The sequence below is a fragment of the Macrotis lagotis genome, chromosome 1 (assembly GCF_037893015.1).
Source record: "Macrotis lagotis isolate mMagLag1 chromosome 1, bilby.v1.9.chrom.fasta, whole genome shotgun sequence".
Classification (NCBI taxonomy): domain Eukaryota; kingdom Metazoa; phylum Chordata; class Mammalia; order Peramelemorphia; family Peramelidae; genus Macrotis; species Macrotis lagotis.
In genome coordinates, this window is record NC_133658.1 from 129796750 (window position 1) to 129815046 (window position 18297).

At 37.6% G+C, this 18297-nt stretch overlaps 1 protein-coding gene across 3 annotated transcripts in view; it reads left to right on the top strand.

The window, feature by feature from the left end:
* The window catches only part of LOC141503008 (ras association domain-containing protein 2), an 80415-nt gene that overhangs the window by 32817 nt on the left and 29301 nt on the right, over positions 1 to 18297 (top strand). For all 3 annotated transcript variants that reach the window (XM_074208079.1, XM_074208087.1, XM_074208097.1), the window contains exons 2-3: positions 3696 to 3786; positions 13749 to 13824. In XM_074208079.1, coding sequence (XP_074064180.1) covers positions 3728 to 3786; positions 13749 to 13824 — 135 coding nt within the window. In that variant the 5' untranslated portion in view covers positions 3696 to 3727. The remainder of the gene's footprint in view (positions 1 to 3695; positions 3787 to 13748; positions 13825 to 18297) is intronic.

Below are 18297 nucleotides of genomic sequence, written 5' to 3' on the forward strand. Positions count from 1 at the left end.
TAGGAATATGCTCTTGGAGAACCATGGCTTCCTGAAACTGTTCACTTATTTTCTCAAGTCTGTATGCAGGCAGATTAAAGAATCAATTATTTTCATTTGGTCAACAAAAAGATTACATCCTGATATTTTGGTTCACTCTTCTAAAGGGAATAAAGAAACTCCACATTTTTATTGTGTACTTTTTAAAGGATGTTGATAATTCTTTATTCAGGAAAAAATTGAAGACTTCAGATCAGAATGCTGTTAAATTGTTAATTCTTAATTTGCATAGTATATCTGTGGAATCAGTATGGTATGCTTGGCACAGATTGTACTGTAAAGTATCTGCCTGATTTTTAGAAAAAGGTGGATATTTGGTTATTTCCATTCTAATAACATTTCTCCCATCTGCCATGATTTTCTTTTGTTGTGTCTGGTAAGTCCTTATGGCACCATATTGACTATATGAGTCATATAGGCCTGGAAGGTATGTAGGTCTTACTTCTTCTCACTTGTCAAGGAGCTATTATTATCTTCTACCCCTTTTTCAAGACCATTCACCTTGATTCCAAATTCAGTTCGTCTCCTTCTGGAATAGCTATCCTCTCTTTATTGTCTTTTTTTTTTTGCAAGGCAATGGGGTTAAGTGACTTGCCCAAGGTCACATAGCTAGGTAATTATTAAAAGTCAGAGGTCACATTTGAATTCAGGTCCTCATGATTCCAGGGCTAGTGATCCATCCACTGTGCCACCTAGCTGCCCCTTCCATTGTCTATTGACATTATACCACTCATGCCCAAGCAACAAGCCTGGCATCTCTCTAGTCTTCACTCTATAAACCGGTGTCTCTTAATGTGATATGGAATCCCTTGACTGTTTGATGGAACCTCTGGATCCCTTCTTGGGAGAATATTTTTAAATGCCTAAGATAAAATATATAGAGTTACAAAGGAAATCAATATCAACGAAACACCATTACCAAAATATTAAAAAATCCAAGTTCACAAACTTAACTCAGAACCCTATTTCCAATAAAACTTTAAAAAAGAGTAGATAAATACTACTGTTAGTTAATATACAGTTGGTTTAACTGCAGAAAAGTTATTTCTCTAACGATCAAGTCAATGTCCAAGTCTACTTGTACTGGAGACTTGCTTTATGACCAACTCATAATATATGTACTAAGTGGGCTACTGACATTCATAAGGTTTTTGCTTAGTGACTCAGTTTCCCCAACTAAATCATGCTTCTTTTGTAATTGTTCTTCCTCTCTTGGCTTTAGTTCTTTAGTGGAAAGGGGTAGATTTTGAGTCAGAGGATCTGAGTTTTAATCTTGGCTCAGGATTTGGTTCTTACATAAGTCATTTAACTTTCTGGATCTTAATTTTTCCATCTATAAAATGAAGAAAAGGGACTTAAAAACTAGGTAACTTCTAAAATGCAGCCTCAAGTGTAGGACCTTAAGAAAAGCAGGATGTGAGAAAAGAAACTTCTACTTAGCTCCCATATGCCCATGCCTATGACCTTGTTTCTCTTTGAGGCAGTATTGGGTCTAGATTCAGGAAGATTGCAATTAAATCACTTAACTAATTGAGTGACCCTGGAAAGTCTCTTAACCTCTGGTTTGCCTTTGCTTTCTCAGTAGTAAAAAGGGACTAATAATAGCATCTACCTTGCAGGTGATATAATATTTGTAAAACATTTAATGCAATTCCTGAAACATATACTACTTACTCTCTCCCTCTTACTGTTCTCAGTGGAAACTTGTACTACTATGTTGTCTCAGTTATCTGTTGTGATTCACATTTGTTTATGTGTACATATGTATATTTATCTATGTATGTATATATGTATGTATTTATGCATATGTATATACATCCCTCTTTCTACTGAAAGAGAACTAAAGCCAAGAGAGGGAGAACAATTACAAAAGGAGCCGAATTTGGTTGGAGAAACTGAGTCATTAAATGAAAACTTTGTGACTGACAGTAGTATACATATTTACATACATGCATATATATGTGTGTGTATGTGGTTGTTGATATTGATTCTTTCTATTATTGGAAAGAGAGCCCACTGAGCCCTGGTGATTTCTTACTACCTCAATGATGTTGTCACTTGACCTCTGATCATTGACAACTTTTTCATCTGTAAAAAAAAGTGAAATTGAACAAGAAAATTTCAAATTTCTTCCCTCTCTAAAAACTATGACATGATGATAAGAGGGATCATAGTTGAATTTAGACCCTCAAAAAGCAAGTTAGGCATCTTAATGTGGTAGGAAGGGCAAGACCTTGGGAGTCATGAAACCTGAATTCCAATGGTCAAGAGCTTAGGGAGCATTAGATTCATTCCTTTCATCTTATATCTTGGCTGAGGACTTTGTCCTGGGCTATCCAGTTTGTAGTATGGAAGATGAGTGTATCTAGATATACCACTAACTTCCCATGTGACCTTAAGCAAGCAAGTTACCTTCCCTTCTGGAGTCCTCCACTCCCCATCTTTACAATGAGGAGATTGGACCAAGTGTTCTCTTGGGTCCATCTCCAGATCATTAGTAACTCTATGACTGATACCTTGGGGGACCAGCATCAGTGATAGGTGAAGTTGGTCCCTAAAGCTCCTTCAGTTCTAAATTCTATGCTTCAATGACTCTTAGATTGATGATATCTTTGGGAGACTTACAGAGAGTAGTTGGAGATTGAAACTTAGTATGAAATCAAATTCTCAGTTGTTGAGCTTATCCTGACAAGATGGGGTTCTTAGGGAATGCTTATTTTGCCTTAGTCCAATTTCTCATTGTAGCTTCAACACATTTTCTACTCATGAATTAATGACAAAATTTTGAATTGTCCCCATTAAGAGAGAATATTTAACATATTCTGGGCAGTTGCGTGGCACAATGGATTAGGGGATGAGTCTGGAGATAGGATGACCTGAAATCAAATCTAGCCTGAGATACTTACCAGCTGTGTGTCCCTGAGCAAGTCACTTAACCTCTCTTTGCTTCAGTTTCCTCATCTATATAATGGGGATAATAATAGCCCCTATCTCCAAGTATTATTATGAAGATCAAATGAGATAATAATTGTGAATTCTGGCACATATATAGGCACTATATCAATATATATTATTATTATTATTAAAAATTCCCACAAAGAATGGGGATCAATGATGTGGGTGAATCTTTAGGTTATCTTTTTTGTCTTCTGAACACATGCTTCTAGGAATGTTTTTTTTTTTTGTGAACCGTGCCCAGAAGGTCTTAGACTCCCCTGGAAGGTTATTGCATTGAAGCTATAAGTGGCAATGGCCAACTGTTGAACAGTTTTCTAGTCTTCGTGAGTGACAGAGCCTGTGGAGGAGTCATGGTTGTTACTTGTACTCATACTGATGGACTCTGGGGATGGTTCTTATAAGGAGAAGAAACCATGACATCCGTGAGGTGATGACATGACAAGCAAATGAATTGAATTTGAGGTAGGGAGTTCTGTGCTAAGTCACTAGTCTCACTTTTCCCCTCTAGAGCCATCTGGATCCAGTGACTAGATATGAATCAGGAGAATGGAGATTACAAGGGGAAATGGTTTGTATAATACTGGAATCAGCAGTCCTCTTGGTTGATGGGTTTTTTTTAAACTTTTTAGTACACAAAGTCATGTACAGACATGTCCCCAGGACCTAATGAGGCTAATCTTCTCTTCTTCCAATTTTAGATCTCTCCTCCTAATGAAAGAAGGCATTGAGAATGGATTATTGCAGCCAGACCGCTCTAGTCCCATGTGGACAAGATAAATACATATCCAAGTAAGATTTCCTTTCATAACTTGTAGAGGGAAAAAAAGCATATTATGGAGACTCACGGGGAATCAGGTTGGTAGGGTTTAGATAAAAAAAGCTCTTAGGGTCTAGAACAGTGATTCCTAAGAATTTTTGAATTTCTATAACATATCTTTGTTCATCTTATCTCAAAGTGTTGTACAATACACAGATTTAAGGAAGAAGTATTACACTGTTATTAGTACCCAAGGCAGGAACGTCTTAAGATAAACTACCTTATGGTGTTCTGACAACTAGATCCTTCCAATCTGCCTGCCTGCCTGCATTTCTTCCTCTTTCTTCCTCTCCCTTCCCTCTTTCTCTCTTCCTTCCTTCCTTCCTTCCTTCCTTCCTTCCTTCCTTCCTTCCTTCCTTTGCCATGTGGATTTCAGTATGGATTTCTTTTATATTGAAATATCCTCTAGCAGGAATGGGGATGGGGGAAGCGGTGAAAATAAAGCTTCTTTTTTTTTTTTAGACAAAGAAGAATAAAAATTAATTGCATGTGAAAATTTAATAAATGAATGTGCAGTATAGTACTAAAGTAGAAAGATTATTTGACTTGGAACTAGAAGACTTGAATTCAAATCCAGCTTCCATGCTTTCCTCCTATCCAGGCCTCAGTTTCCTCACTTGTAAAATGAGTTAGGTTATGTGATCTCCAAGGTCTCTTCTAGCCCTAATGCCTATGATTCCATAATATTTGTCAAATGAATGAGTGTTACCTCCTGAGATAATAGAAAGCACTTAATTGAACAGCCATTTGGCTATAATATGTCCCAAATAGGTAATCCATTCTCCACCTTTTCCTAATGATATGATCTTAAGCATGTATGATAACTTATGATAACTTTAAGCATGTATGAAAACTAAAACTGGGAACCTTTAACTTGGGGTATGATAAATATTTTTGGTAATAAATGACCTATACTAAAGCCATTTTAAAAAGGAAATTGGCTTAGATGACCTCTAAAGTCCCTTTTATGATTCTAGGGATTTTTTGTGGTTAAACACAATTGCATCATGGAACAAATCTGCCAAGATGCTATATGGAGTCAGTAAGCAGTCATTCCTTTGAGATTTTGTTATTGTTTTGTGTCTAGGATGAGGAAAGGGTATTAAGAATAGGAAGAGGACAATTAATCAGGTGTTTTATCCCAAAATAGAAATGAGAGATAGTATTGCACATTCAGAAGAACCCTGAATTTGAAGTTGAATACCCTGGTAAATATTTAACAGCTGGGTCTCTGGAAATATTATTTCATCATTGGTCTTCTGAAATCTTGGTTGAGCAATACCTTGATGAGAATCTTTAAGTCTTTTAAAATTGTTTATCTTACAATATTGTTATAACATTAATTATTCTTCTGGTTATGCTCATGATGCTGTATCAATTTATGCAAGTCTTTGCAGATTTCTCTGAAGCCTTCTCTTTCATAATTTCTTACAACACAAAAGTATTCCATGACTTTTTATGCCATAATGTAAGTTATTCACCAATTGATGGGCACTCTTTAGTTTCCAATTCTTGATAATACAAAAAGAGTTGCTCTCTATACATACATGCATATATACACATATTATATATATATGAATATATAAACAAATATACATATAGAACATTACCCTCTTTTTCTGAAATAATAATTGGGTTAAAAAAACCCAATAGAGGTATTCCTGAATCAAAGGATATGAATGATTGAATAAATTTTGGGTTATAATTCCAAATTGCTTTCTGTAATGTCTGTACCAATTCAATTCATAGCTCTGCAACAGTACATCAGAGTACATCTTTTCCCATAACCATTCCTTTCATTTGCCATTTCCTTTCTTTTTGTTAATTGCAATTTTATTTTAGTACCATCCTGAGGTAGATATAATTAGACAGAAAAATCTTCTATTAAAATTTTTTTATTGCTTTCTAGATACCAATATGAACACCTATTTATGGATTTGGTTTAAGATAAATATATACACACATGTCTAAATCACCAGAGAAATCTTCAAGAATTGACTGTGAAATTTAAACACAATAATAGGTAATCATAGAATATTGAAAGATAGTATATAAAATGTTAGAACTCTGAAACGTTCCTTAATGTTTTTGTCCTTCACTTTTGAAGAAGACCATGATATCAGGGAGGTGATTCCATGACAAACAAGTGAATTGGATCTGAGTGAGGAGAATGTGCCCCACTTTTTTCCTCCAGAGCCATCTGAATCCAGTGGCCAGATAAGAATCAGGACAATTGGAGGTGGCCCTGGATGTGAAGCAGTTAGGGTTAAGTGACTTGCCCAAGGTCACACAGCCAGTAAGAGTCAAATGTCTGAGCTGGATTTGAGCTCCATTCCTCTTGACTCCAAGGCCAGTGCTCTATCCACTATGCAATATAGCTGCTCAGAATGATCCTTAAAAAGCACAGAATAAAGAACTGGAAAGGACCTGGGAATATTAAAAATCAGGAGAAAGAGAGCTTAAAATACAAAATGTTAAAACTGGAAGAAACCTTTAGAGCATAGACTGCCAGAACTGTTTTTAAAATTTTATTTATTTAAGGCAAAATGGTTAAGTGACTTGACCAAGTTCACACAGTTAGGCAATTATTAAGTGTTTGTGACTGAATTTGAACTCGGGTCCTCCTGACTCCAGGACTGGTGCTCTATCCACTGCACCACCTAGCTGCCCTGGACTGTCAGAACCTAAAGGAACTTGAAGATAATCTAATACAGACCCCACATTTCACAGAGGAGGAAACTGAGGTCCGGGGGGGGGGGATAATTTTGCTAAGGTAACAGCAAATACATTCTAGAAATGGGACTAGAATCTAGGTGTCTTGATTTCTAATCTAGTGCTTTTCTTGGCACCATGGAAGATCCTAAGACAGCCATAATATTTTTATTAGTGGACTTTTGTGAATTATTCAAGTCTCTAATTTCAAAATTATGGCTTTAGGGGTATTGGTGGAAAAGAGGGATGCAGAATAATAGACTCCCTTTTATAGCACTTTAGCTTTTACACAGTATTTTGTAAAATGAATATTTGAGGTAGTTTGTGCAGCTGTTATTATCTCTATAGATTAGGAAACTGAGACTTAATGAGTTATCCAGGGTCACACAGTTGAAAACAACTCTCTGCCCAAGTCTGAGCCTTCTCTACAGTCTCCTGCCCCTTTGTAAAAGGGAAACTTGAGAAGGTCAACCTCTCCTTAAGTTTTATTTTTCAGGGAATTCCTTAATTTCTCCTATTAAATAGAAGAATGCCTAAATTAGGGAAATATTGATAAATGGACCTGGAGTTCCCATTTGATTATATTTTAAAGTCTTATTAATTCAGAAATTCCAGAGAATTTGATTTCCTAAGTAAACTATAATGGAGGCAAGATGAGATAAGAAATGCTGCTTGAGTTAGCAAAGTAATTACAAGCTCTTTAGAAACCTTCAAATGTAAATTGTGATGGACAATTATGAAAAACTGTCATAAGTATACTGAGTAGAAAAGGGCAGTCTCACTTTGGATACTCAACAGTTGGATAAGCCTAAAAGGACTATCTTCTACCAACTACTATTTCCTCCTTCTGGAAGGTTCACCTGTCTTGTCTTTCCATGGTTGTTATGAGGAGACTGCTCTCTTATTTTGATTTGTACCATTTACTTCTCATAGACCAGAAGACATAGAAATGTGAATTTTTTTTTAATCATAATGAGTTATACATGACTCTCATTTGTTCAGTGGTTCAGTTGTGTCTGACTCTTTACCATCCTATATGGGTTTTTGACAAAAATTCCATTTCCTTTAGAGTCACACATCTCTGAGTAATGGAAGTCACATTAAACTGAAGTCTTTGTGATTTCACTCCTAGCTCCCTATCCACTAAGCTAACTAACTGCCTCCAAGTCGAACAGAGTTAAGTGACTTACCTAGGGTCAGTCACTCACTAGCTGTTGAGATTGACTTTGAATGTCTCTAGGTCTGACTCTTCATCCACTGCACCAACTAGGTGTTTCTACATAACCCTTCAGGATAACTTTTTGTAAGCTACTGTATGTGCTCAAAAATACTAAATTACATTTGTTTAATAATATTCTCTGTTCAGGTTTCATTGGTTTATACTGGTGCCCTCTCCCCCTACCTAACTAATCTAGCATAATGAGGACATTTAAGAATCATGAGATTTTTAAAGTTGGAAGATCAGTGAATGTATTAATGAAAAAGCATTTATTAATTGCCTACCGTGTGCAAAGCAAATAGTCAAGTAAGGCATGACTCTAATAGGGAGACAGTCCAGGTTAGTTTCAGTTCTAAATTAGAGGGGAAAGCTCTGGTAATTCTTAGGATAAGTGGCAAAGCAGGTGATAATGCATTCTCTTTAATTTCTACTGAAAAAAAATTATCCCCTCCAATATTGAACCATTTGATAATACCCCTTTGTAGGTGAGTGCTTTATTTTCTGCTTTCTCTGATGATGGGGACAATATCATTTTGGATCTGGTAGTCAGAAATAGAGAGAAGGTATTTCATTTGTAGGGAAGCACAATGTCCCTAGAGCTGCTTCATTTTACAAATGGAGGCATAGAGTGGGGAAAAAGTGACAACCCCAAGGTCACACAGGTGGGTAAATATTGGAGTTGAAATTCAAACTAAAGTTTTCATACTCCAAGTCAGTAGTTTTGATTTTTGTTTTTGTTTTCCCATTCTGCTGTTATTGGGCTCTCCAGAATCTGGCCAACCACATTCCTAGGGATAGGCATAAGTTTAGGAATTTAGGGAGTGGCTAATTGTAGAGTTTCTGAGTCACTAGCCTGCCCTTAGCTCCAGAGTCTCCAGGAATGAGGATTTACCAAGTTAGATTTACTATAATTTAAGTTATAACTTTAATAACTTCTTTCACAAGTTTGAAGATGTACTCCTCGCTCCCTCAAAGCCAGGAGAACTAGGATGTAACCAAGTCCCTACTTGCTAGACAAGCCTCCCTCCCTGTTTGAAAAGGCAGTGTGGTGTAATGATCAGGATCCCTGAGTTTCAATCCCACCTGTCCCTGTGTGAGTCTGGTCAAGTTTCTCCCTCTGAAAAGTGGTGATGATAGTATAGAGGGACCTAATCTTAAAAGGTAACTGTGGAAAAAAAAAAACCCAACCCACTTTATAAGCATCATAGTACTCTAAGAATCAAATCAGTTAATATAACAGTTTACTAGTGCTTACTATGTATCAGTATTGTAGAAATTATAGTTTTGTCCTCAAAGGAGCTTATATCCAAGTCAGAGGAGAAAGCATATTCAGACACACACACACAGACATAAATATTCACACATAGAAGCAATATCACAGTGGGAAGAGATACTAACAGCTGGGGAAAATCAGGAAGTTTGAGTTATTACCTATGCTTCTTCCTCTCCATTTCCATCCACCTACAGCCCTAAGCCTACTGTCCTGAAATGAAAGAGTTGGCAGATGAGTAAGCTCACATTCTAACAAGGAAAAAACTTAGATATGATCAAATCATATGAACAAGTATAGATTAATCAATGCTTGTTGAACTGGATTGAGTATTAAAGCCAAGCCCATACAGAGTGAAATTCAAAGATTTAGACTTAATCTTATTGTTTTTAAAGAACCCAAATCCTTTGAGCCCCATGAATTCTCTGTGATTTGTCAGTACCTTGTGACTGACTTTTGTAAGGGATCAGAGGAGCAGAGGATTTAGAATTAGAAGAGACCATGGAGATCATAGAGGTTTTACAGATGAGAAAATTGGACCCTGAGAGTCTGTGACCTGTCCAAGTTACTAAGTGACTGATCTAGGTTGGAATCCAAGGACTAAAGGAAGACACCTTATCTTGGGAGTGTGGGTGTATCCACTGCCTGACTGGCTGTCCATTTGGCTAAGTTCTTTTGTGAGAGTACCCCCCCCCCCCCCCCCATCAGCAGAGACAAGGTCAACCTGTTTCCATTGAGTCACCCTTGTGGATAAGACTTGGCCCTGATACCTCTAGCCTTGGAGTCTAGTCATCCTGGAAGATGTTGGTGGTCTTTGAATTACATTACATTTGTTGAGAGCCAGAGCCAATGAGAAATTAGCAAGCGTGAAGACTTTTTGATGATAAGGTCTTTATTTTGATTTGCCTGAGATGGCCAGGCTAATCATTTAATAAAACCAAAACCCCAGTGGAAACAGTTCAGCTGGCAAATGGTGACTGTTTTCCCTCAGCCAGCATTACCACCAGAATTTTTAGGTGGAAGGAAAGCAAATTCCCACCCTTATCATGTTCCCTTTGCTTCCCTGCCTGCTCACCTTCACTCCCACTCTTGAATGTGTTTTTGAACTTTGAGAAGGGGGAGAGAGGAGGGAGAGAAGGAGGAGGGGAGAAGGGACTTGGAGAGAGTATTCGGGAACAGCCATCAAAATTGAAAGAACAGAATTAGAGGAGAAAACAGAAGGGTTTTTCCTCTTGCCTCCATCCTTTAAACTTTTAACTTCAGAAAGCATGATGGGACATGGTCCCTGTCATGAGCGTTCACAATTAAATAGGGGGTTAATTTTCTCTGAGTCTCTGTTCTTTATGTGTAATTGAATTAGGTAGCATGGTGTAGTGGGTAGAGCTGTAGATTTAGAGTCAGGAAGAACTGAGTTCAGATTCTATCTCAGATACTAACCTGGACCTTGGGAAAATTGCTTAAACCTTTACACATCTCAGGTATATGGGGGTAGAAGTGGGTAGAAGGTTCACCAGGCAGGGTGTAGCCTCACCAAAAATATGAAAGCTGGAGAGTAGAGGAGTTCAAGGTGCTTACAGGAAACAAGGAAATAGTCTCATCTATAAAACTGGGGGTTTGACTCAAAGTTGTCTAAGGTCCCTTTCAGCTCCTGTTTATGTTCTTATGACTTGTTCAGTGGTGTTCAACTCTTTATGATCCTGTTTGAGATTTTCTTGACAGAGATACCAGAGTGATTTTATATTTCCTTCTCCACTCATTTTACAGATGAGGAAACTAAGGCAAATAAGTTTAAGTGACTTGTCCATGGTCACACAGCTATTGTCTGAGGGCAGATTTGACCTGAATCTTCCTGATTACAGACTAAGAGTTCTATCTACTGCACCACCTACTTGCCCATGGAGTGGTGAGAGAAAACTTTATGGAAGTTACTTTTTTCTGAACCCGGAATGGATAGGGTTTCAACTGGCAGCAAAGAAGGGGTAGAAGGTTCACCAGGTGCAGGGTGTAGCCTCACCAAAAATATGAAAGCTGGAGAGTAGAGGAGTTCAAGGCACTTGCAGAAAACAAGGAAATAGCCTGGTTTGGCTTGAGGGTAGCATGTGAAGGGAGTATTAGATAACGGGACTTGCGATTGGAAGGGTAGTCAGTCAATGAGCTTCCTCTGAACCAGGAATGATGGCTATAAAGGGTAGCAAATGATTCCTGTTCCAAGGCTCTCATTTTTCCCATTTAATGTGAATGGGGGTAGAGAGGCAAGGAAAGGCCTCCAGCCAAGGTGGGATTTCAGCTGAGTCTTTAAGGAAACCAGGGGCAGAGGAGAGGAGGGAGCAGGCATGGAAAGCAGATTGACAGTACTGAGACACAAATTTTTTAAAAGAGCTATTTTATTTATTTTTCCAACTACATACAATGATAGTTTTCTACAATTTTTTTTTGCAAGGTTTAAGTTTCACATTTTTTGCCCTCTCTCCCTCACTTCCTTCCCTTCCCTTCCCTTTAACAGAAGGCAATCTATATGTGTAACCATGTTAAGCATAAATCCATATTAATCATATTATGAAAGAAGATTCAAATCTAAGTGGGAAAAAATTGGAGAGAAAAAACAAAAACATTATGTAAGACAACTTTTAAAAATTGAAGATATTAAGTTTTGGTCTGTATTTAAACTCCTTATTTGGATCTGGATGGTATTTTCCATCACAATCTTTTAGAATTGTCTTTGATTATTGTACTGCTGAAATGAACAAGCCAGACATAGTTGATCATCACCCAATGTTGCTATTAGTGGGCATGATGTTCTTCTGATTCTTCTTACTTCACCCAGCTGAAGCTCAAATCTAAGGATGGAGAGTGGTTAGAGATGGCAAATATAACATAGAAGGGAATAAAGTATAAGGAGATTGAGTCTTGTGATAAAATTTGTTGACTGATTGGATCTGGGGATTTAGAAGAAGAGTTAGAGATAATCCAAGCTTAAGAACATTGGAAACCACCTAGGTGGTGCAGTGGATAGAATGTTAGGTGAAAGACCCAAGTTCAAATTAGGTCTTAAGCACTTAATTGGGTGACCACTAAGTAAGTCATTTAACCTCTGTCTGCCTCTGTTTTCATGTTGTAAAATGCCCTCCCCTCAACTTTCAGGGTTGTGAAGATAAAATGAGTTAATATTTATAAAGTGCTCTTCTCAAACTTTGAAGCACTATGCAAATGTTGATTAAGAGATATGATGATGATTTCCATTGACATATAAGGAACACACTGAAAGGAAAGCTCTTGCATACAGAATTAAGGTCATAATTTTTAAGATTATGCTTTAAATTTTTAATGATGTTTTATTGCTGTGGACCCAACCACAATTCCAGAGGGCTCAAGATGAAACATGCTATCCACCTCCAGCTAGAGAATGATGAGAGTTTTTGAGGGTTTTTTTTTTGTTTTGTTTTGGGACTTGACTAATGTAGGAATTTGTTTTGCTTGATTATACATATTGGTAACAGGGTTTTTGTTGTTGCTTTTGTTTTGCTTTCTGAGTGGATGAGAGAGAGGGATATGGAAAGGAGAGAATTTGGAAGTGAAAAAAATGAAATTGATTTAGGAATAAATGTTTTGATGTTTTTATTCTTTTAATGTCACTGTCATTTTCCCATTGATGTTCTCTTGCCCAATGGAACTTCCCTTGTAACTAATAAGTACAGTTGAATGACGCTATAAGCTACATACTAGCCAAGTGCCTGGAAGTGCCTGGAAAATAGTAAATTTTTAATAAATGTTTATGAATCATTGAGTGATGATTGATGATATTTAAAGGTGGAGTTGCCCTGATATCTTTTCAATTTCATTGGCTTTGAAAGACAATAAGAAATAAAGATTAATTTTGAAATACCAGCAGAGTGATTTTAAAATAAAATTGCTTGAGAATGCTAGTATAAAAGCTTTAGTAACTTCTGTCCAGGGAATATTAGTAGACAACAGCAATAAAAGCATCTTAAAGTATTTTTTAAATCCATAGAGTACACAGAATCAAAGGAGATGAAGTATGGAGAGTACTTTACAAACCTTTAAAAAAAAGACTATAAATAAAAGTCTTATCTAGAGAAGCTACTTCATTGAGGAAAGTCAGCTGTAAATAATGGATCCAATTATGTTGTGGTCAAGGAGAGAGGTTTCCAGACAGAGAAATGGTAGTAGCTTACAGGATGGGCAAGGGTTGTTATAAGAATCAAATGAGTTAAGTATTTAAAGTGCTTGCAAGCCTTAAATGCTAGTTGCTTTCTTTTTCTTCTTCTTCTTCTTCCTCTTCCTCTTCTTCTCCTCCTCCTCCTCCTTTTCCTTCTTATCCTCTTCCTTCTTTTTCTTCTTTTCTCCCAAAAAGACAACCAATGAAAGAAAGAATTCATGAACAAGCTATCTAAAAATGAATACTTTACAAAGGTAGAATCAATAGCTTTAGGTGGTAGTGACTTGCCCCTTGCTATAGAACTTCAAGCAAAAGCTGGAAGGGTGACCCTTTGGCTAGACCATTGTAGAGGGGACTCATGTACAGGTTTGGGTTATAGTAATAACCCCAAGTTCCCTTTCAACTCTGACACTGTGATTCTCCCAAGATTGATTCTGTTTCTTAAAAGACTGAGTTACACTGGGTTAGATGTGAGAAAAGATCAGTGACTGAATGTCTGCATTACAATTGACAACCTTGTTCCTTCTTATGTGTATCTCCCCTCCCCCCTTTAAAGAAATGAACTTCTGGTACATCTGAAGACCTACAATTTATATTACGAGGGTCAGAACTTGCAGCTACGGCACCGAGAGGTAAGAAATCCTAAGATGATAGTTGATATGTAACCTTATTTACTTTGGTAGGAAACATAGTACCTTGCAAACAATAGGTTCTTAATAAATGATAATTTGAATGAATTGAACTTTTTTGAAGGATCAATATTACTTGACTCCAACCAGAGATGGCTGTGCTTGAATCAAAAGTATTAAATGATAGATAATGGGATGTAACATCAGGAGTGCTAGATTTAGACTGGCTCTGCTTTTTTAGTACCTATGTGGCTGTGGGCAAGTCTCGCTTTGAGACTCGGTTTCCTCATGTGTAAAATGTGGTGGTTGAAATAATGGAAAATGTCTTCCAGTTTTATGACCCCCCAAACAGATGATAAGAGTAAGTACATCAGTTTCTTTACTCTTTTGTTGAATGAATAAATGAAAAATTTATTATGCACTTACTCTATGTAAAACATTGAGAATACAAACAGAAAATCAGACAATCCCCATTCTCAAGGATCTGTCTGACATTCCAATGGAGGAAGCACCCGGCATGGAGGACTTCAGCTGCAAGTCATATGGGAAAGTTCCATGGTCCTTAGGGGTGCCTAGCACAGCAGATGTTATTTCCATGCCATTTCCATCAGGTCATTTCCATTGATAAAATCTTATCTGTTTCTGATAGTGAACCATTTGATGATGACAAGGAATTTTGTTCAAGAACTACCTTTTCTGAATCTTAAGTAATAGTGGTTGTATTATCTTGATGTGTACAGTGAATCCTGATGTTCTGTGTGAAGGAAACTATGGGCTTATTTTTGTTATGGAACAGTTGAAGGTGTAAATCTTAAGCTAAAAGATTAGAGGTGAGAGGGAACACCATTCTAAGTATTAAGATATGGAGGATGGATTGTTATGTGTGAGGAGCACAAAGGGCACTATACTTGAATTGTAGAGTTTAATGGGGATAGGATGGGAATAAAGATATAAAGAGATGAAAGAAGGTAGGAAGGATTGAATTTCACTGAGCAATGAAGTAATCTGCCCTTTAGAAAAGTCATTTTGGCAGCCAAGTGGAATATGAAGTTGGAAGTGATTTGACTCAGAGATAACAGTCAGAAGATTATTGCAACAATCCAGGCATGAGGTGATAAAAACCTGTACCAGGGTAGTAGTTTTGTTAGTAGATAGAAGAAGGAGAAATAGAGATGGGTCTTGGGAAGGTAGAAATGACAAAATCTGGTCACAGATTGAGTAGTTGAGCAGGATGCTCAAATTGCAGATGGATAAGAGGAGGACAACAGTGCCCTTGACAGTAATGGGAAGTCTGGAAGGGGGGAAATTTTTGGGCAAAGATAATGAGTTCAGTTTTGGACATGTTTCAACATGGAGATGATTTGGTGACATCTGATTTGAAATGTCCAAAAAGCAGTTGATGATGTGTGACTGAAGCTCAGAAGTGAGATTAGGGCTGGATATATAGATCTGGGAATCATTTATAGAGAGATGATTAAACCTATGGAAATTGATCACCAGGAACAAACAGTTCCTTTTCTCAAGGGATTTACATTCTACTTTCTTCATTTACCTCTAACTAGCTATGCTTCCCTGGACAAGTCACTCTTCTGAACCTTAATTTCCTATCTGCAAAATGAAGAATATAAAACTTAGATCATCTACTTCCCAGAGTAGTGAGGAAGTGTTTTTTGTAAACCTTAAAATGATGTACAAGTGTGAGCTTTTCTGGTTCTTATAGCATATAAACAACATATCATTTCTCTGCTGTGAAAATGATATTCAAGTGAGGCTGAAACCTCTTCCTCTATTAACTAGTCTGAAAAGATATGATGAATAATTCTTAGTAGACTTAGTTTCTATTAAATTTTATGCATTATATGTGTTTTGTATTAAACCGTTCTCCCATATTCAAGCCAAGAGTCCTGTCTAGAGTTCTAGAGTTAGAAATATGGGAGTGAGTTTTCCCTCTTGTCACTGATGAGCCATGATGTTTAGCAAATCTCTTAACATATATTGGTAATGCTTCTCTAGCTGTGAGACAGAACTTCTGGCTTCTACTCCCTAGAAAAGTACTCTTATTTAGGACAAATCTTACCAGGCTTCTTCCCCACTACTCTGATCCCCAATCAAAACTTACCCATCCTGTGTCCTCCCCTCTAAGGACCCTATGTACTAGGAGCTTTCAAGTCTAAAAAGCAGTCTGATAAATTAATTCATTATGAGGTGTTAATGATTGACAGGAGCAAGGAAAATTACCTTTTTTCAAAGGAGTTTGAGTTAACACAAGCTAATCTTTTAATATAAAAAATGAATTTCTAATGAAAGAATTTTAGGCACCATGTCAGCTTTGAAAAATAATTTGGGGTTTGGTTGGGGGTGGGGGGAAGACCCATCTTTTGTCCTTCTTATGAGGCAACTACCAATTCTATTGACCATAGAATCCTAGACCAATCTTGGATACTCTATAAAAACTATAATTTTGACATCTACTATTTCATAGACTTATCTTTCATCAAAATTCTACTTCAATGCTTCATCATGGAGTGGAGGTGACCTTGGGTTTTTGGGGGCCATACCATTTGAATGCCAACTTTTGGCAGCTGCTACCAAGTTGGAAAGACTTTGAGGATAGGTCCCAGAATAGACTGTTGGCCTGTCATCTGAGGAACAGGCAGGATAAATGCAGAAAGGTTCAGCACCAATTTAGCTGCTGGGTGATGAATCACTTGGCCACTGAAACTCTTTTTAAACTCATCTACTAAATCATTGAAGACTTAGGAGCTGTTTTAGAGGAAGGAAGTTTTAGCATAATGAGATCCCAGATCTTTGAAGCACTGAGGCTAATAAGATCTAGAACTGGAAGGGACTTTAGAGATTGTTTAATTCAACTCCTTCATGGGATAGTGAATGAAGTAGCTTAGTGAATAGAATGGGATTTGGAATCAGAAAGCCAAGTTCAAATCTAGTCTTAGACACTTAACCCTGTGCAAATCATTTAACCTCTGACTGTCTTTGTTTTCTCATCTATAAAATGGGGATAATAATAAGATCTACTTCCCAGGTTAATTGTGAGGATCAAATGAGAAAATATTTGTAAAGTACTTTGCAGTTCTAGATGTGTAAAAATAGTTATTATAATGACAACAATAATAAAAACTGACATTTATGTAACACTTTAAAGAATACCAAACATATTTTTCCCTTTTTTATTCTCATTTTGTACAAATGTTTTTTTACATTAATAAAATATTCTTGTTTAAGAGTAAATGAAATACCCCCTCCCCCCCATAAATATAGACTTGCTTGAGTGATAAAGGGGAGAGAAAAAAATTAAAATTAAAAAAAAAATAGTAATAATTTTAGGTATGGCCAGGTGGTGAAATGGACAAAGCATCAGCCCTGGAGCCATGAGCACCTGAGCCCATATCTGGCCCCATAGACCCAACAGTCACCCAGCCGTGTGACATGCAAGCCACCTGATCCCCACTGCCCTGCAAAAACCAAAAAAAAGAAAAAAAAAAGACCCAAAATAAAATAGTAATAATAGTAAGGGTGGCTGAGTGGCAGACAGAGCATTGGCCCTTGAGCCAGGAGCACCCGGGTCCAAATCCGGCCTCAGACACACAATGATCACCCTGCTATGTGGCCCCAGGCAGGCCACCCAGCCCCATTTGCCCTGCACCCTCCCCCAAATAATAATAATAATAAAAAATGTGCTTCAGTCTTTGTTCCAACACCAACAACTCTGTTGTGGGGGGGATCACATTCTTTATGGTAAGTCCATCTCAAAAGTTACTTCCATATTTTTCCAACGTTGCCATTGCTGATTGCAGCTCCCTCCTTTCTTATTTCTCCACTACCATGTACTATATTTTCTCTCTCCTTTCACTCTGACTCTGCTGTAGGGTCGCTGAGTGGCGCAGCAGACAGATCCCTGGCCCTGGGGCCAAGAAGCCCTGAGCCCCCCATACCACCCCTTAGGCCTAGCCTCCACCTGGCCCTATGGTCCTGGACAGGCCTTCCAATCCCAGCCCCTTGCAAGAAGTAAAAAAGAAAATGTGTTATATCTGACCACTCTCCCCCCATGGTCCATCCTCTCCTCCTTTATTCACATCCCCACCCCTTCCCTCTGTTCCCCCCTCCTTCTTACTCCAGATGCCTATAATCCCATTGAGCATATATGCTGTTTCCTCTCCTAGCCACCTCTGAGGAGAGCAAAGGTTCCCTCATTCCCCCTTGCCTCCCCCCTTCCATATCATTGCAGTAGCTCATTGTAATAAAGAAAAATCTTATTATATGAAATATCTTGGCCTATTCCCCCTCTCCTTTTTCTTTCTCCCATTACATTTCCCCTTTTTTCTATTGACTCCATTTTTACACCATATTTTATCTTCAAATTCAGCTTTCTCCTGTGCTTCAACTATAAAAGCTCCCTCTACCTGCGCTATTAACTGAGAAGGTTCATATGAGTATTATCAGTGTCATTTTTCTATG